This window comes from Heliconius melpomene, chromosome 6, assembly GCF_056956725.1.
Source record: "Heliconius melpomene rosina isolate 202511_hmr_F chromosome 6, ASM5695672v1, whole genome shotgun sequence".
In the NCBI taxonomy this organism is placed as follows: Eukaryota; Metazoa; Arthropoda; class Insecta; order Lepidoptera; family Nymphalidae; genus Heliconius; species Heliconius melpomene.
The window spans coordinates 4,890,705-4,912,577 of record NC_140394.1 but is presented as its reverse complement, the minus strand read 5'-3'; the positions used below and the strand labels follow the sequence as shown (position 1 = coordinate 4,912,577).

At 31.9% G+C, this 21,873-nt stretch overlaps 1 protein-coding gene across 1 annotated transcript in view; it reads right to left on the bottom strand.

Moving 5' to 3' along the window:
- LOC146538165 (uncharacterized) overlaps window positions 1-21,873 on the bottom strand; it is a 121,788-nt gene that overhangs the window by 16,823 nt on the left and 83,092 nt on the right. The window contains exons 3-4 of the mRNA XM_085186287.1: window positions 4,341-4,418; window positions 3,744-3,925 (exon numbers count right to left, since the gene is read on the bottom strand). Of these exons, the coding sequence (XP_085042413.1) occupies window positions 3,744-3,925; window positions 4,341-4,418 (260 nt within the window). The remainder of the gene's footprint in view (window positions 1-3,743; window positions 3,926-4,340; window positions 4,419-21,873) is intronic.

The following is a 21,873-nucleotide window of genomic DNA, read 5'->3' as shown; positions in this document are numbered from 1 at the left end:
CTTCTAGCTTCACATTGTATCTCGCATGGAGAAGGGTATGTAGAGGGAACTTACTGTTAAGACACTCCGTTCCCCACATTCCACCGAAATGTTCGAGGCATTGTGTGAGTATCTGAACTCAACGCCGGACCCTTCGCTGCATACCAGAGCGAAGAAATAAAAATTATAATAAATTATAATTCATTCCCTCAAGTGAGGATCGAACCAACAACCAACACGTTACAGTCACACGCGTGTGAATTTTTGCTCCACGACGACGGGGCGTACTTTTATATTATTACTAGCGGCCCGCTCGCGGTTACACCCGCATGAACTATGTTATTATTAATTTCTGTCTCCATGACTACGTCCTAGTGACGTCTATGCAAAATTTGAGACTCCTAGCATTTGTAGTAACGAAGTTTCATACAAACTTTCGACCCCAAGAACAACCCCTTAGAAGTCGAATATTGCAAATTCCCGTCTTAGCGAGCACCTAAGTCCTATAAGTAACTCCTATGCAAAATTTGAGATTCCTAGCATTTGTAGTTTCTGAGATTTTGTGATGAGTGAGTGACCTTTCGATTTTATATATATAGATTAACAAAATGCTTGCCATATTATGTATGAAATATATTTATACTTTTCAATTGAATAATAGCTGTTCAATACAATTTTATGTATATATTGCTTTCATTTTATATTCGGGACGCACAAATATAGTAGTAAGCGGGAATTTTGCGAGACTGTCCAACACAAGCACTCAGCAAAACGTGACCTGTATGATATACAAGTGAAATTGGTTTAACATCGTCCTTGGGGGGTTTGCTTACTTCCATTGTTTTCCTGCAATTATTACGTGTGAAAAGAGAATTGAAAGAACTCAATACATGATTTCATGTACAGTACATGAAATATATAAAAAGTACGTCAGTAATATACAAAAAGTATTTTTAGGGTTAATTATTGGATTGAAATTTAAACCATATACTGAGGTCTACATTGATTTCTTGAAAAAATAATATTTCTACATTTACTAAAAAAAAAAAGATATGGCTGTTTATTTGCAATTTACAGGTAGTACTAGTTCAGGAACAATTCTGAAAAATATACATTTGTGGAACGAGGTATCAGATGAAATGGCTCTGGCTAGGCTATGTTTAAATTTCAGAAAAAGCTCGAGACCTCCAATTTTTGTACGGAATCCTTGGTAGGCGAGCCCGATTCGCACTACTTTTTTAAATAATAATTATTTATAATAAGAAATAACTAAAATATATCACTTCAAATATCGTTTAACATAATTGTTATTTATTACTTATATGAAAAGAAATGGTTGGTTATTTCCTTTTAGCAAAATTAAGAACAAATAATAAAAAATGTATAAACATAAATTTCTAAATGGATCTAACAAATTTACGTGTACATTTGATTTATCTACGTAGCAATTTAGCAAAACATCGCACTGGCAACTTTTTTGAAACAAATAAGCTTTTATACAGGCATAAAACAATACGAGTATATAAGAGTATGTTTTAGTTAGAAATTAGAATATATTACACAATAAAATACTACGTTAGGCACGTAATTAATGTACTCTACAGATTGTTCAGTATAAAACTTACGTTAAATAACAATGATGTAATAATCAAATTGATGTCGAAATAGTGTCTGACCTCACAATCAAGCCAATTGCTAAGAAGTAAGTGATGTGACTCTACTGTTTCTCACTTCGCTTAGTAAGTGTGTGTGATAACATACACACATTGCCTGTAATATGCTAATATGCCATTAAGCATATATACAAACACATAATAATAGCGTTAATTTTGGGAACGTTTTCAGCGAAACAGCTTTTGCTTCGTAAATTATGCGCTATTACCCATTTAGGATGCGCATGAGAAAGAAACATTCAGAGGTTCATTAATATTTTATGACTTCGACACTGTTCCCTTCACTGAATGTAATTTCGTCTGTCTTGCTACTTCGTAAGCATTTCAAAAGGTTGCCTCGGTAGTTGTTAAAGAGTCCAAATACACAAATTCAGTTTTTATTGGATCGTATTTGTTTACAATTGTAACTTAAAATGTAAAGCAAGCATTGTCATTTTATATATTATTTTACGGAACTAGGGAACGGAGAACACTAGGTTCCCTCTGCCTACCCTGCTGTGTGCGGGATGCAGCGTGAAGCTTATTTTTTTTTACATTATTTTAAGGAATATATTATTTTATCATTTTTTAAATATATTATTTTAACGTACGACAAAATAAATTAAATCCAATGAATTATCTACATTTTTATTATAACATCAAATAAGCATTTTTGATTTTTTTTTAATATAAAAAAATACGAAAGTAAATGTTTCACAAATCTTACTCGAATAAGGCCTATGTATTTAAATTAGTTCATCAAAGTAAATTGAACCAAACTTTCGAGTCAAATCAGAAGTCACGTTCTCTCTAATTGAAGGTCTAAGATATTAACAAGTACAATTAAAAGCTCTCGGTGGATATAAAGGGATTTTAGTATTCGTAATTTGATATATACACAAATGCAAATTAAATTTATATAATAAAATTACCTATAATAATTATAATAAATATAAATATATTTTTAAATTGTAATTATATTTTTATTCATATCTTATTATAGAATATCGTAATTAAATTCTAGTTTTACTAAAATAAATAGTAAATACGAGACGAGATTTAGTTAATACCCAACAAAAACAACACAAAACACAGCTTCACGCTTTATCCCTAGCGAGGTAGTCAGAGAGAACGGAGCGCCAAACGCTACGGTCTCTACATACCTCTTCCGCCTCATCCACTGTCATCAACCTCTTCATCACCCTCCGTGAGGACCCCCCTCATGCTTTTTACGTGACCTTCCTCCAGTATCTTTGATACTGTGTTTTTTTAAGGTCAACCGAGTTCTCCCCTTACTCTCTTACCATTAATACCTAAATAAACTAAATCAAATTGTAACTACATATTATATTTATTTATAGAAGTTACGTTCATCAAATACGTGGTTTTGATTGCACATACTAAATATTTGACGAAGGTAGAATGCACGATCCACATAAATGTATGTGTGTTTGTTCACGATTTTCGCATATCCCGTTCTCGTTGAATCACATTTCAGTTAATGAATCGCATTTACGGAAGTTTTCATTATTGAATTCTCGTGATAGGTTAATAACCATTAGTGCCTTGTATTTAAAACAGTTTTTATTAAATCCTACGTAATTTGCTTCAGTTTTGTACTATATAATAAAAATAAATGTCGATGAAACATAAAAATAAAAACATATTGAACACGGAACAATCAACAAATTAACGTTACATACAGAGTTACAAACGAAAACCAATTATGTTAGTATTCGGAATACATTTTATTCATATAAAATATTTTATTTTATTTTAATATAAAATTAAAATTGACTATGTGATTTTAAAATTACAAAATGTTTGTTTTACAACGATGAAAAACCTTATCCGGATTTGATACCTTTGCTAATTTAATTATAGTACTAATATTTTTATTTCTACGCTCTGGCATCAAGGCAAAAGCCCGGCGTTGAGTTCCGCCACTCAACTCAACGCAACGCTTTGAAAAATTCAACGAAAAGTGGAGAAAGGAGTGTCTTAACACTTGGTTCCTTCTTCCTACCCTACTGTGTGCGGGAAACAGCGTGAAGCTGATTTGTTTTATAGAGATGACTCTATGTTAATTTAAAGTAAAACCGACTGACTGACCTTGATCATAGCTTTAAGCATGGCGTAGCGCGTAAAAACGTTTCTCTCGGCCTTGGAGTCATTGTATCTCGTCATCAGGTTGACGAGAGCTTTCTTCGCTGTATCGTAGTTTTCATCGAGACGCACACGAACCACTCGGAGACGCTCGTTCGTTTCAATCACCTCCTCTTTAGTTTGCCCGCCTTGTAAATAAACATACACGTGTATTTTATAAATATAGATTAATCATTTAGGCGGTAAACTAGTTTCTTCATACATACCTATTAAAATATTTAAAAAATATTATATTATATATATAATTGAGGCCAGTTCTGATACAGGGGCACAAACTATGGGTTCGATTCCCACTCGAGGAAATTAAATATTTAATATTTTCATTTCTTTACTCTGGTGTCACCACTTCCACCACTCAACACGCAATACTTCCAGAATTCGAAAATGGGGAACAGAGTATCTTAATGATTAGTCTCTCTCTATGATTACCCTGCTCTGTGTGGGATACAGCGTGACGCTAAAAAAATAATTTTCTTTAATAGTTTTTAATAGTTCTATTAATTTAGGTTTTCATATTTATAAATTTTATTTGATTAAACTTACTGGAAGTGCCCTCGTCTTTAACGTCTTGAACGATTCTTCGTACACTTTGTGTGAATTTTCCGACTAAATTGGTGCTGGCTGCAAAGAAAGAAAATGCTATTTAGAAACAAAAGAAAACCTTAAAGTCAAGTTGTTTTAGAATTCTTTTTATATCCTTATTTAAATGAATGCTAAGAATGTAGTCTTATGTAGTTGTAAGAGTAAAGTTGGGTGCCCAGTGCCCAGTGTCCATGTTGTAAGTTTGTGACACGGATGTGCACTCAGACGCTTCACTAAGCTGCCCACTAACACGAGCTAGTGAACGATGAGCGGAAGCACATCTGCGGCTGTTCTTTAGCACTTTGATCATTTTAAACCATTTTTTTATTATGAAAAGGTAAAAGCACAGTATTTTATAATTACTGTTGGTATTCTTCTATTAATTTTATAAGTATAAAAATTGCCGTATAAAAAATCATTAAGTTTATATTGAAGAAATTTTAAGAGTATTTTGTATCGAGAAAATTTTAATAAGATAAGTTCGCGTAAGCTTAAAAATTAGTTTGGCGTTATATTGGAAATTTTTGCTTCGCCGGAAAAAAACTACAAGGTAAAACAGCATGTTTTTAATTAGCAATGTCCGAGTGAGTATGAGAAGTAGTCAATGCATATTTTATAAGTTTAAAAATATGGTTTTACAAGTTTTTTTTACAATAACTGGTATTTCATGTCAGAACAAGTCGTTCATAACAAAACAAAATAATTATCAACACAGCAGTCGAGTTTAGAAGAGCTTTGCTTTTGGTAATCATTTACACAAACGTAAAGCTCAACTTACGCATCGCGTACGTATGTATGTACAGTAGGTACTGAAATGATTAGGAGCTCAATGTTCCTGCAGAAAGAAAAAAAAAGAATAAAAAATCTATCAAAAACATAAAGATTTGTTTAAAGTTACTATAATTTTAAAAATATTTTTAAAAACGTAAAACATACATTTTGCCAATTTCCGTATTTTTCCAAAAGGCCATCAAAAATATGCAACATGTATGAAATTATGTAAATATCTCTGTAAAAAACGCGAGAGCGCAAAAGAGAAGCAAAGTGTTTAAAAATTGTCTTTAATTTCATTTCCGTACATAGTAAGACACCTTAATACATACCCTTGTGAATTGTGACAGAATAATTCGAATGCCGAAAGATAAACGCTTACGCAAATATTTTAACGTCCAAAGTGTAATTATAGCTTTTATGGGAAGTTATTTACGCTTCAAATGATGTCGTTGAGCTGGAGTGTGCCGTTATAGGTTTACTGTTTTCTCGAGGACGAAATAAACAGTAATAATCTCGTTAGGCTTTTCTCTTAACCTCATTTCAACAGATGGTGTTAAAATTTATATAATTTGTTGGAAAAGAAAATTTATTTGGTGCGAAAATTAAACACGATTATAATAAAAAGGTCCCGTTGAATACTAGCGAACCGCTCTCAACTGGGCTCGCTTGGGTTATTACAATTTTTTATTTAATAATTAATTATTTTTTGCCTTCCTTAGATACTACTATTAGTTCGAGAACTTATAACGATATCTAACGAGATTTTTTTAGGTTACATAATTATTATTTCCACAAGATTTTGACTGTTTTTGAAATAAAAAAAAATTATATCTTAATAAGATATTCTAATATCGATTCAGTAAATTTTGTAAATTATTATTTTTTATTAATTTCTCATCATATTTTATAATTATTGTTTCTTTTTACTCATTATACCTATACATATGTTGTTTGTAATATGAGTTTTATATTCAACCAGAGTGAATTAACACTTGGGCACCTACACATGTTACTGATCTCATAAACGATGAAATTAAAAAGACGCATCATTTAATATTGAACTTGGCTGTCAGTTCACATACCTATATACTTTTGGTGGAATTGTACCGTCTGGATAGAAGGTGCATCATACATCATGTTAAATCGATTTATAGAGTAATTTAATAATCTTTTGTCATTAAAATGTAATAAGTTTATAATTTAATAACGATAAAATACAGCTTCTTTTATCCAATTTTGTAAGCCTTCACTCATTTTGTGACAGGATTATTACCTGACACCTTAAAGTAATTTACTGAAGCGGTATATTTTGATTTTTTTATTTTTGTTACGCTTATAATTTATTACTATTATTCTAAATTCTTAACTTCAATCATTTTTGTAGGAAGAGGGAACCTAGTGTTACGACACTCCAATCCCCCTGTTTCGCCGAATTCTGGAGGCAGTGCGTATTAAATGGCGGCGTTCAATTTAACGCCGACCTTGTTCCGACACCTCATTAAATATTTAATTTCCTCGAGTGAGAATTGAACCCACATGCAAAATACCGTAAAATCACACTTTGTGTCCATACGCCACGACTGACCTCAATATTTAATTATACTCAATGTGAATTTGTTAAAATACAATTTATTAAAACAAAATGGACCCAAAGAAATTTCAAAATCAGCACAATTCACATGAACAAAACAATCAACACTTAAAGTATTTCGGCAACAGTTTCACCAAGCACGTACTCGTATGTGGGTAAAAAGGAAAAAAAACACACTGGATTGTTATTGTTTATCGAACTGTGCAAATTAAGTGACCCTCCAGCCTATTGTATTCTCTCCTATAAGGTAAATTAAATGAAAGCCATTTAATCGAATTTCCGATAATTTGATTATTTAACAAGCATGGTGATTATTCAAGTAACAGATATTAAAGAAATATATTATGCACATTTTAAAAACTTAACAAATAAAAAATATATATCTAAGCGTAATTTCGCATCCCATAATGGGGATAAATCCCAGACCCATACAAAGCTCCTACGAGACCCTTCCATACGAAAAAAAGAGCAAAAAATAAATAACAATACTAATTATAAACCTCACGCTATCAAGACCCTTGAGAGCAAAGCCTGCAAAAATAACCTTAAAATCCAAAACTCCCTTCTCCAAGCACCTCACGCTCTTGACCAAGGCATACTGGTGCAAGTACTTTGAGTTTAATTGTAGACCTTGTAACTTATAGATAGATGGCTTATGTCTAAAGTTTAAGACGATAGGATTAAAAATTTTGTTGTGATTATATTGTAAATGTCATTTTCCCAGCCAAAAGGTTAGTGCAAAAGATAGACGCAGGCAGCTTCGGTCTCTTAAATATCATATTGTAATAATGCGCCAAATTATATTTGACTTTTCAATAATTTTATGCATACAATATTATCGTATACAAAAAGTTTACTAATCTATTAGAATATCGATAGTATCTATAGTGGTAATTTTCGGTAACAATATCACTGTATTTTTAGTATTTTAATAAAAAAATATCTAAGATGTGGGTGAGTGAGATTCGGAAGGAATGGGAGAATTTGAATAATTGATGTCTAATAACCGGAACGAATGGGGAAGTCTAGAATAATCATCGTATAGGGGTTTAAGTGTAAAGATGTTAAAGGAAATAAAAAGAGATTGAAGTTCAAAATTAAAATTTGTCTATATATTACAATCCACCAAGTTACACCATAAGCTGTCGCATATCGATAAAAACATTTATTTTTATTTTAAAATATTCTTTACTATCCAGTTCCACCAAAGTACTAAACCAAAAAATCAGAAAAACTACTTATTAATAACTCTATTAGGTTTTAAATTTAATCGAGTATTAGACCGTATAACAAGATTTCAACCGTGAGAAATCGTAGGAGGCTTATAAATTTTCAATTTACTCTGGCATTGTGGCTCACCATTGTCGTGACTAATAATTGATACTAATCTCTAACGATCATGTATTCGCAATAAATAGTTTAGTAAAATATTCAGTGTATTCATATAATTACTATGTTAAATATTTTAGTATTAAATTTACATTTTAGTACTTTATCCATCCATACCTATATTATAAATTCGAAAGTAACTGTGTCTGTCTGTCTGTCTGTCTTTTACGCAATCAGGGCCAAACCGCTAATTTAATTGTGATAAAATACTCATATAGAGATACATAAGGGGACCGGGATGAACATAGGATATTTTTTTTTCTTATTATTATATTCTATATTTGTAATTTTGTCAATATAAACTAATGTATTAAAATACTTATTCATTTGATATGCAATTTATTCCGCCATGTTAATAACAACCATCGCTACCGGCTTGCAAGGTTTGTTGTTTTAAGAAAACGTCACCCAAAATGAGCTTGCTTTGACTCAACTTTTTTAGCATATTTTAATCGTCTAGGCTTATATTTTCTTACTAATTCTATTGAAAACTGAAAATAATTTCATAAATATATTTAATAAATATTCGTATAGTTCAAGCGGGCGTAGCCGCGTTTGGGTCCACTAGTTATAATATAAAAGAACTTAACTTATAGTACTTTAGCAAACATGTAGAAAATCTTGGAAAGCGAACGTGTGTTTGACATGCACATTTTTTTGTTTTCGTAGCTTGGGTGAGGAAATCGATGCCAACACGAGGTAGGGGAGTATATTTGCACAAGCAAGCCAGGAAATGGAATCTCTGAGAGGTTTGATAGAGTTTTTAAAAGATATTATACTCCTTATGTGCACTTAGTTAGTCGTAGGTACATATGTATTTAGAATTGGGATTAAATAATTTAATTATTAGAATAACGTTGATTTTTTAGTAGTGGGTTAATTTTGTAATTTACACACTAGCATTTTATTTGTAAAATTTTAAAGTTGATATATGTTTAAATAAGAAAATATTAACCACTAAAGCTTTGAAGCCACAACCCCTCAGAAGTATCTAGCATGATGAGCTTTAGAAACTAAGTAATTACGGAAGACAAATAAGAAATCAGTGACGGTAGTTTCACATAATGATTGTGTCAACTACCAGACGATTGTCACCTATGTCTAATCTGGACCACGAAGTACTACTACTATAAAGTTATAGAACCGTCGATTTTTTAAAAATATACAATACTAAATTATGCGTGATTCCACAGTCATAATCGTATATGGTTTTAGGTAGGGATTTTTGCTAACGTCAGTGTTCTGACGTTATCACTGATGTAAGCTGTAGCCGATGGTGAATCAGGAATAGGCGTGGGTATCTTTGTCTATTGTATACCACAGGCATTATTCGTTCATCTTGTATTTGTGAGTCATCGTTCTATTTATAATTAACTAAGCGCTTATAAAAAGTTCAACTCCGCGCTTAAAAAAACAAACATTGACACAAGGCAGCAGCTTAGTTTGACATTCAATATTATATTTATAAAATCTTAATTCAGGAAATTAAAAAACTAGTGCAATTCATATTCGAGAACATTGAGACCCGATTTAATAATTAATACCTATTAATAATTAATACCTATTAACATTTAACACTACACTTCTCTGAATTTATATGAATATTTTTAATCGATGTTAGTTAGCATCGAACATTTAAGTATATTTTGGCCTCCGTTTAAAAAAGCTTAAAATAATCTGATGAAGAAGATAAATGGTTTTAAAAAATCTACCTTGGGATGAACAAGCTGGTACTTGTACTGTTTTCCATATAAGAAGCCATATATGAGCAGACTGTCAAGACTAAATAAGGTTTTCGATATTTTTTTGTGTTCCTTACTTCTTTTGAGTAAAAGTAACAAAAGACCATATAATTGGCATCGTAAATCTTGTAAAACCTAAGGTCTCTCTCTTAGGATTGTCTATTAAATGAAAGTTAATTTTTATATTTTCTTTTTTTTTTATTAAATCCTCTTTTATTTAGTTGTCGTATTTTGGTAAAAGGTACCTAAATATTTAAAGTTTTTCTTCTTACGATTACATTTATTTACGTAAATAAAGCCATTGTAAAAGAAATCATTCATTTTGCTGATGTGCATTTTAAGTTTTCCCAACTCAACGAGTAATTGTACATTTTAATAGTTTTCTTAAAGCAACTTATCACGGAGATTAGTACCATTTTTTAATTTTTTTTTTAAATAATTAAAAAATCACTTATTTTGTAGGAAGTAAAACTTGATAAAGTTATCAGAAGCTTAGTGTATATTACGCAGTATAAAATGAGTAGGATATATTATTATTATATCTATTTTAAAACAAAAAAGACCCAAATAATTAAATATTTGTATTAAGTTAACGTTGATATCATTTGATCTGTATAGCTCCAGACAAGGCGCGTCGATCTCGGCCGCCTCACGTAACTGGGGCTGGAACAATACACATTAACCTCGAAATCTAATCTCTATTCCGTAATGGGTAACAAAGGTTCTTCTAAGTGTTATTACTAGTAGTACCCGTCTGATCCGCAAGATAACATTTTTGGGAGGTTTTGATTCCAATCTAGACTTCCTTTGATTTACTACAATTACGCAAGAGATTATAGTTGATAGATGTTTTGATACTTTAATAAAAATATTTATATTGAATGTCTCCAGAAATCGATTAATATTTTCCGAAAAAAAAAATCGTGGATGCTCACGCAATAGAAAAATGATACTACACCAATACTATTGCTACTTTCTCGTTGGTGGTGATTTATGCGGAAAAAGCTGCGTTTGCCTTCATCATGAAATATATAAATATATTTTATTAAATACAACAATTATTGCGAGTAAAATTAAATTAAATTAAAAAAGTCCAAAAATAAAGTAAAGAAAAATCCTGTACCGAATTGTTACACGATTATTATTATACTAATCGAAAAAGCACTGAGCATTACAATGCAAGAACAGGAAGTAAAGCAGAGTGCGAAGGTTGTTTAAAAGTTTTACTCCACTACTACTAGAATATAATAGCATATGAGAAGCTTGTAAAAACCTGAGCGTAGAAAATCAATACACCTGCATTCTCGAACGCATATATAAGAACAGCAACTCCAAAATTTAATTAGAAAAAAAAAGGAAAATAAAGAAAGAGGTGTAAAAGAAAGAGTTGTACGCCAAAGTGACTCCATTTCACCTAAGTTATACTCAGCCGTTTGAGGAGAAGTCACCAAATTAAAATGGCACAATTGTAGGTTAACAATAAATTGAGAAAACCTAACTAGAAGAGAATAAAGAACGAGAGAATAAAGAAACTATTATTATTATAAAAAAGTTGTATAATGTCAGTTATAATAAAATTAAATAAAAAAGAAGCGGGAGAAGCCGCGCGGAAGCTTGTCCTACAAGGTATACGTTTAATGAGAACCTAGAAACGCCTGGTTTCGACTCTTTAAAAAATTGTTTTTTTTTTTATTTTTTTGTTATTAATATATTTGATAAATTCAGCTAACAATTTATAAGACCAATGTTTGTTAAAATTTTGAAGGTTATTAAATGTCATCTAAAGCCATCCAAGCCATTTCAATGTTTAATTCGAAATAAATAGTAATGATAAAAATACACATAATTGTCATAAACATGATATTCGATAGTAAATATTGCAGCGGATGTAGCAAGTTTTGATGTTATATCTCTTACTATGTTTGTCTCGGTCTGGTTGGCTCGAAGCGTTGGGGGCCGCCATTGAACACACACTGTCATGAGGTCAGCGGAGCGTGGATAACGAAATATTGAATTTTCTGATCTCTGTTTTAAATACATTTAAATTTGTCACTTATTTGAATTTGCATATAAATTAATCAATATTTCTATGAAGCTTGAAACTTTTTAAATAAAAGGAACGTAAAGAAAATATATTTAGCTCTTTTTTAACATCACAAGATTAAAATATTTATTTAAAGTTCAATTTTTAAAATGTTGAAGTAATTTTTAAAATATATCTTAAAAATATTCAGTAAAAAGCAGGGCGGACGGTATGTTGTATGACAAGTTCTACTTCGGGCATGATAAGAGAGCTATTGAATGATCAAGAACTACGAGCCTTAGCAATCCATTTTATTCTGTTTAAGGAGGCCAGTTACTTTCGTTGTGAAAGTTTAGTTTGTTTGCTGGTCTATATAAATAATATTTTCCTTTGTTTAAGTTGTTGAAGTGTGTCAGTTGTTTTTTCTTAATGTCACGTTAAAAAGACTTCACAAAGGAATTTGCAAGTTAAGAAAAAGGTTTTTTTACATCTTCGTGGTTTGCTTGCAATCTAAATCTATATTATGGAAGATAATACAGAATTATATTTATATATATAATACATTTATGTAGATTAATAGGCAATTTCAACAAGACGTTTTATATATATGATAGGTAGGTGAGTAGCTGAGGGAAGGCATCGGTCGAGTCATACTCAAGTATCAAGCCTACGGTACTAATATATATGATGTACATAAAGGCCAAATATAATATAACTAGCGGACGCGCGCAGCTTCGCATGCTTATTTGCAACCCTAGGGGATGACTAAAAATAAACCACGTTATCAACGAAATATTTTTAAGAGTCTAAGTTTCAAATTTTATAAAAATCGGTGGCGATTTATAGATTTTTCCATACAAACTTTCAACCCCTATTTAACCCCTTTAGGGTTAAAATTTTTCAAAATCTTAGTGGATGTCCAGATTACGAAAGTCCAAATTTCACGTGTCTACTTCATCAGCGGTTGCGGCTGTGCGTTCGTCTTACCTCAGTCAGTGAGGACAAGCCCTTATATATATATATAGATAATTCAAAACATATAATGGCACGATCATTTAAGATCGATATTCTTATAAAGGAAAAATATGTGTAGCGGCGATACAGAGTGAGCCTTGAACAAAATTACATTATTGAATTTTGCTTGACGTCGTCGCGGAGGCTGACGTGATGGGCTTATGCGAACTGTTATAGTGACATTAACTTAGTATGTCGTGCTCGTGACTGATGCCGTCTCCCAGTGCTCTCGCAGTACGTAAGGTATGCTTGTATGGGGTTGGTCGTTGACATAATCTATTATTCTACTACTTGATAGATTTTTTTTTTGTATGTATATGTATATGGTAGTTTCCGCCCATCTCGTAGAATTTTCCTTTCACGCGCCACGGAACTGTGGAATAGCCTACCCGCGGCAGTGTTTTCTAGTCGGTACGATATGGGTACCTTCAAAAAGCGCGTCTATCTCCACCTCAAAGGCCGGCAACGCACCTGTAGCTCCTCACCCATAAGGTGACCCAAATGCTCACCATAAGGTGACCCGAATGCACGTTTGCCTTGTCCTTTTTCCATAAAAAAAATCTCACACGAAGATGTGGTGCTATTTTATGTCTTGAAAGTCTGGTGTATGTAGTAATGTCCGCCTATGGTTCTATTACATTGTTTGAACGTAGAAAATATTTGAGTCACGACTGTGCAGTGTACCGTCCGTTTATTTAAATATCAATCTTATTAGGATTATACCTTCTGATGGCATTATATAAAACTCATGTGTTGCAAAATTTTATTTTCTTAACATTGTTACCTCTGAATCTCAATTAATTAAATAATTAAATTTATTAATTTAATTTAATACTTAGTGTTAAAATAAATGTAGAAAAGACATATTTACACATTTCGTTTTTTTTTATTAGAAAGAGAAATGTAATAGACAAAACCCACGAATATATGTAATATGCTGAGAGTATATGTACGTATAAATAATGTTAAGGCAACACCTTTTGTTAGCTTTAAAAGTTAGTGAGCCGCAACGCGACCTTAACTGTAATTACATTTAGCGCGGCCTGATTAGTGTTTATTTTACAAGTAACCGACAATCTTTAGCCATGTTGACTTAGGTTTACGTGTACACATTTGAATTTGATTTTGTATGTTTTTATAAAAGCTATATCATTAATAAAAAATAAAATCGTAATACAGGGAACCTAGTGTTAAAGCACTCCGTTTCCCAATTTCCGCTGAATTTTTTGAGGCGTTCCGGGCTCAATGCCGGGCTTTTGCTTTGTTACCAAAGCGAAGAAATAAAAACAATAATAAATAATAATTTATTTCCTCAAGTGGGGATCGAACCCACAATCGTCACGTTACATTCACACAACTTGTGCTCCTGCGCAGTGCTTGCCGTGGCTTCTATATTAGTATTGATATTTATACTCACAGTAAGAGCCAGATGCCCTTAAAAAATATAATAATATCCTATACGAAATGTATGTGCATTTATATTTTTAATCCTACCTAATTTAATTTTTAGGAAGTTTTTAAAGAACAGCACAATATAAGTAATATTTCTTTTCATTTTACAAATGGTACTTTGTATTCACTCATAGTATTCCTGTGCTAGTTAATCAGATTGAAGACGAGCTCTGTAGTAATGCCGACCATGTACTCGTATTCTCCAGCAAAAAGAATCGATACGCGCCATGAATATTGGATTTATGCTGTTTCGCGGCAAACCGAGTTAGATAAGTTAAGCCAGTTGCAACTTGTATAATCAATGCTTTATTTATTATAGAAGTGAAGAAAAAATCCTTTTATCGAATAGATTAAGAACTAGAAGAACTTCTCTACGAGAGAAATAAATAACTTAAACGTATAGGAGTTCTAAATTTTGTATTTTAAGTATTTTTTTAAATCTTAAAATCGATTTTATTGTATAAAACGTCAAATATTTTTTTTCGTTATCATAAAATAATTTAGAAATTATATTATTTAATAATTAAATCACACACAGAGATCTCACTTTGGCAATAGGCTTCTAAGATATTAAAGCTCGAAGCGGTGGAGAAAGAAATGCTTACGAGTTGTAACAAGTAATTGGTTTTGCCGGGATCGTGGCTCGTAATATTGACAGATCCGTCACGGCCACTGCTTCATAAGATTTATTATTTCTTTGACTCCAATACTGTAGGCTGGAGAAGAATCCAATCGGTCACAATGCACCTTTAGTTCACGGACGGATACACGAGAGAGGAGGGAGGTCACAGGAGGGGTTTTGCAATATACGAGTACTTATATAGTACAGCCAAAGAAGCAATTATACATCACCAATATCTTTTATTGCTGTTCAATTTTATCTTTTGGTTGTAATTGTGAAACTAAAAACGTACTACTATTTCTAATTAAATATTTTTTAACATTCTGTCAAGTTATATTACTTTTATTAGAGAAAATACTATATTTCTATTAATCTATCCTTACTACAAGATATATGTATGTGTTTTCTGACAAACTTTTAAAAGTATATGTAAATTTCATCCAATTTTCATTAATAAGCAAAGGGAATTATTTAGGATTTGAGTTAGTTTGAACTTTGCGAAGCGGTATGCTTATGATATAAGTTCAACTAAAAGTTTAAATTTTGGTAGCTTTGGGTACTTTAGTTTAATTTATTCCAATATACCTTCGTCACAATTTCATCTACAACAATCAATTAAACATTTTTCTAATTAGCTAACAAGGAAAGCAAGGCCGAATCGTTAGTTTCTTATAATTTAACATTTAATATGTGAACTGCCATTCTGCCAGTCGATAAGAGGTATATTGCTGTGTTGCCATTTAATTCTTTTTCTGATTCATAATTTTACTAATTTAGCTGTCACCAATTTATTAATGAGCATAGTTTATAGGGTTCCGTACATCAAAAGGTAAAAACAGAACCCTTATAGAATCATTTTGTTGTCCGTCTGTTCGTCTGCCAAGAACATTTCCATCACGACCATCTCTAGATCGCGTGGGGGTATCATGCTAAAATTGATATAAAATATCTAAATCAGTGGCGTAGCTAGGGTATTTGCTGCCCGGTGCGGCTCGTAGGATTTGATGCCTGTTGATGACTTCTAAAAAAAAAACAAACTTATCCACTTTGATCCTTGTTTTCTCTTGATGAGTTCTAAAAAAAACAAAGTGATCGTCGACTTTGATGCCCCTTTCCTTTTGATGCCCGGTGCGGCTTAGAGCACTTGATGCCCTTTAAAATGTTATAAGGTCTAAAACACAACGAAAAAACACACTAATCGTCGACTTTGATGCCCCTTTCCTGTTGATGCCCGGTGCGACCGCCCCGCTCGCACCCCCCCCACCAACGCCACTGATCTAAATATTTGATATCAAGACCTATGATCCCTTAAAAACAGAAAAAAGTCAAGCATCTTGATAATAACACAATCAAAAGATATGAACATTTATGCATCGATTTTTCCGTTGAGCTTAAGTTCTGCAGTTTGGTATAAGTGAGCATTTATAATACAAATGAAGGAAAAAATCAGAAAATGGTAAAATTTATAAATATTCAATTAAAAAAAAAAACTTACAAACTTATATTTATAGTTCGTTTCATACAAAGTGAGTACATAAATGTCCTATTCGCAAATCACCTTATTTTAATTATAGTCAATTAAAATATCAATAAAATAACCTATTATATAAAATACAAAATACCCATCATCATCAACAGAATCTTCAGTTTACCTTTTATAGAAACTTTCAATTAGCATGTTCAATTACTAACCTATATGTAATTGTTGTTAGTATTGACGAATGAGGTTTGTTCTTGTTCGTGTTAGTACCGGGTAAGTACATGATCAATTACAGAGGGTCCATTGATATAACAATCAAGACATTCGACTCATTTTTGGATTTAATAGATTCATCTGTATTAAATAATAAAATAATATAATTATTTGAATTTAATATGAAGTGAGGCCATTCGTGGCACAGGGGCACATGCCTGAGGCTGTATAAAAGAAAGGTTATGGGTTCGCTTCCCGAGGCAAAGCGCGGCGTTGAGTTCTGCCACTCAACACGTAATACCTCCAGAATTCAGCATAAAGAACGGTAATGGGAACGGAGTGTTTTAATGAGAACAGACTTTATTAACACTAGGTTCCCAGGTCCCATCTGCTTGCCCTACTATGACCAAAATATAGCGTGTCGCTATAAAAAAATATAGAGATTTTAAAACAGTAAAAAAATATACTATGCTTCTGGTTAAGCTGAGCGAATGGAAAGGGGATAGCGAATTGTTCAAACAACTCCTGAAAATTAGGATTTGAATTTGCATGAATTTGCATACCAATGACTCTCTACCAGGGGCTATTATCTTTCTAATAAAATTATTTTAAAGTAGAGTGGTTTTGCAAGAAACTTGAATTAAAATATATAGTTATGACAGAAGACTATAATCAGCAACCGTATTTATATGCTAGAAGTAAATGTAAAAAAAATAATAATTCGTTTTTATGAAATTAAACACAATGCTTGGACAATGTTAAATAAACCACGGCGAATTTAGAAATTGGCCAAAACTTAAAAAATAATATACATACAAACAAATAATATATAATTAAAATATTTATATATACGTTTTCCTCAAAGATTTCGATTTGGTATTAATGAATATTTTTTTATAATCTATGTGGGTAAAACGGAACCGAACTAAATATTTTAAAGATTACTTTGCTTCCTGTTTTAATGAATTACATAGAAAACCCGTTGAAAATGTCGTGAGTACATTTTTTTATATTTTTTTTCAACTGTTCAAACACGGATATTGGTTCCCTACTTACGTCAAAACACTTTCCTAGTATTAGTTTATTCTACAGCTATTTCTGCACCGTTATTGCACACTGGTCTCGTGGCTTACCTACCTAGATCCTCATACCTCAGTACCGATCATACCTTAGTACGTACTGGAAACTTTCATGTTCAATGAATTTAACTGGAACGAAAATTTCCATTACTCAACACAATTAACTTTTTTGCTACGTCTGCTACGTCGGTCTCAGCACCTGCTAAGAGAACGCGGTTAGCAAAAAAAGGTTATCGGGGCAACTGTACATGTGTTTCATTCGAAAAATAAATTATTATTATTTACTAAAATTTTCATTTCTTCGTTCTGGTACCATAGTATAAGAGCAGCGTTGAGCTCCGCTACTTAACTCGCAATGCCTCGAAAAATTTGGCAGAAAAACAGAAACGAGTGACTGTTTAATGCGGGATACAGCGTGAAGCTGAAAAAAAGTATGTCATGATATATAAAAAAATGATATAAAAATGAAATAATGATAAATTTTTTCGTCCTGACTCTTGGGGCTAATGTAAATAAAAATGAAAATGAAAATAGAAAATAATGTTTCAGCTCACAGCAAAAAATTTTTGTAGAATGTAAATATTACTATATACATTAATATTGTCAAATCGATTAAAATGTACTTCCGATATCTTGAGTGATATAGTCTTTTAGTGCTGGTGTGAGTCATTGTAAAATATTTAGCCGGCAACTGGAGCTGACTAACGATGTAACTAAAATGATATTGAGTTATTTTCTAGTTAACGTCGTTAACGTTAAGTCGTTAACGACGTTATATATATCTGAGTGCTAAAACTTCTAAAATTTTCATTTTGGGAGCGTCAAAATTTGGGTTTCGTTGTCCTTAGGTAATTAAATAACTATTATATATATTGCAACCGTTGAATCGTAGAGCTTATATTCAATTGTGCTATATATTCAACACGGATATACTCAAAATGTACTGTCATTTGCTGTTTGAAAGCGTGAGCCGGTTGTTGCTACTTAGGTCAAACCTATTCTTTATTTATCTTATATTATGATAAAAAAACTTAACAATCTATATGGACGCTATCGTGACGGTTAAAATGGTTACATATTCATTTTAGTACGCACACTCCGCAAAATACAGATTGCGAGAAGAAAACTTTATTAAAAGCTATATGACGATATATTTCTCATAGTTTCATATCAAGACCATATAGGTAGAGAGTGTTATCTTCCTTCTTAACGTCTCTCCTATACAGACAAAACGTGGTTTTCTATTTTCTTTTTTTTTCAACTTCTCGCTGTATCCCGCGTATAGCAAGGTGGTTCTCCACCTTTGACCAAATTTTAGAGACATTGCGTAGACGATGTACTTTCTTCTTTCCTTCTAAAACGGTCGGAAGGATGAAACGTCATATACTTATGCTCTTCATACTTATAGGAATACTTAAAATCATAAAATGTTGTAAATAGGTTTTAAAAATATTGTAAACAAGTTTATAAACGTAGAATAAGATTTAATAAATCAAATTCTATACGCAACGGGATTAATTATAGCACTAAAGTACCTTCCCATCAAATAAAATATTATTAAGGAAATTTGTTGCAAAGAAATTTTTACGAAGACGACAAAATTCATCTTGTCACAAAGAAGAGGTTTAATAATGCAAAATCATTTTGCCTTGAAGGCTTCAACTGATTTGACTGAAATATTTATGTAAAAATGATGAGACAGCTCTTAAAGTGTACACGTGTACAATATTATCATTTTTTCATGCGAACTGATATCAGTTCCATATCAATGCGGTCCTTTCTAACAGTCTTTTTTTTTGAAAAAAAAACCTACTTTTTACCATCGTCTACTTTAATTCTCGAAGAACAAAACTACTATATGATTGGGTGATTATCCTTGGGTGATCTTCCAAGACTCGCGACTGCGTCTAAGATCTACAAACTTAATATTATACTAGCCGACCTGAGCGGCTTTATACATTATTTTAAAAAATATATTTGCATTCTGTACTCGCATCATAGCTGTGGCCAATTTCCATCATCCATAAAAAGAGGTACAAAGTTTTCGCTGCCCGTGTCGTTTCTTCTAAACTACACATGATCTCTGACTCTTCTAAACACTCATGTGATGATGACAGTTCACGCCATTTACGTCTGAGTTATTTTACGTTGTTAACAGAGTTTCTTGCATCTATACTAATATAATAAAGCGGAAGAGTTTGTTTGTTTGTTTGTTTGTTTGTTTGTTTGTTTGTTTGTTTGTTTGTTTGTTTGTTTGAACGCTAAGATCTCTGGATCTACTGGTCCGATTTACTATGTTTTTGTTTTGTATGAAAGCTACATTCTTCAGGAGTGCTATAGGCTATATAACATTACATTACACATATATACTAATATTTTAAAATACTTTCTAATTTGACATGCAATTTATTCGGCCATGTTAATAACAACCGTCGCGTCGCTACGCAACCGTTACCGCGACATTTTGACATTCATTCTTATGAAAATAAATATAATAGTCACTTTTAGCATTGTATCTAGATTGAAATTATAGTTTACTGTATAACATTCTAATAAATAATTAAGGAGATGTCACTGATTAGAAATGACCTAGCCTTCGGGCGGCATAGTATGACCGACGCGAACGGGCAGATGACGTTGACGGTTTTGTAAATTTTCGAACTTTATTTGCTGTTTATAATTAATTTAAAATAAACTATGATTCTCTTCTTATTTTATTTGATATTGTTGGCAAAAATTATCCTTTTAGGTAGTTTTTAGGTAGTTTCTAATATTAAGAATATCTTTTAGTTACTTTTACTTCTTATGTTGGTTCATTTCAATTTCTCAGATATTTTTTCTAATAATATGTCTCTACTTATTATTCTTTTTGATTATTTAAGCTTATATTTTCTTACTAATTCTATTGAAAACTGAAAATAATATATTTAATAAATATTCTTATAGTATAAGCAGGCGTAGCCGCGTCCGGGTCCACTAGTATATAATATTATATGTTACACCATTCATTATTTAATGTCATCATATTTTTTTTTTATAAAAATATCTTTCTTTACAATTTTCTTCGGATAGTTGTTTGCCATTTTCTTTGCGGAGTTTAAACTTCCGAAGCACTAAAGTCAATTTCGCAGTTGTAAAGTTTGGCGCCTACAAGTATAAAATTAGATTTCGTAAACTTGGAAGTTGGAGCCGTGAATATCTGTAGACAGGTATTTGAAACGTTAAATTCTAACATGGTTCTAAAATTAATTGTAAACTATTAATCATAATTAAGATTATTAATTAAACAGCAATAATAATAAGATAATAATGTCAATTTTTTCTCTATCTATCTGATCGAATATTTTGTCTTGATACTAGTATACATAAGAAAAACACAGGATGGTTATGATAAGAAATTGAGAAAAGCCAAATTGTATGTAAATATTTACATAATTATATCATCATTAGCGAAATATAGTTCTAATTTTAATTATTGGACTAAAATTTTTGTTATTATTAAATATCAAATTTTACTTAGTTATACATACATACGAGTACATATATTTATATTGCAATCCTTTTCTACCACACGATCTTTCATGCATCATTTTTCGAATGCATAACATGTTTTGCAAAATATATAATACTAGGGGACGCGCGCAGCTTCGCTTGCTTATTTAGGGGTGAATTCTAGAAAACCATGAAACACATCTTCAATTAAATATTTTTAAGAGTCTAAATTTCAATTTATAAAAATGGGTGGCGATTTAAAGATTTTTCCATAGAAACTTTCAACCCCTATTTCACCCCTTTAGGGTTAAAATTTTTCAAAATCCCTTCTTAGTGGATGTCCAGATTACAAAAGTAAACATCTGTCCAAATTTCACGTTTCTACGCACAGCGTTTACGGCTGTGCGTGCGTCTTACATCAGTCAGTGAGGATTTTTTTTTTTTTTCGGACTTGAAGTTAATGCTGTTAGCCCTATTGGCCTTTACAGCGACACCGGGTGGGTAGGGCAGAGGGTACTCTGTCCCTGAAAATATGCAGGCACTATGTGGCTGCCTGTGGGGGGTGCCGACGACGCAAGGGCGCCCCCTGCGGGGCTCAACCAGTGAGGACAAGTCCTTTTATA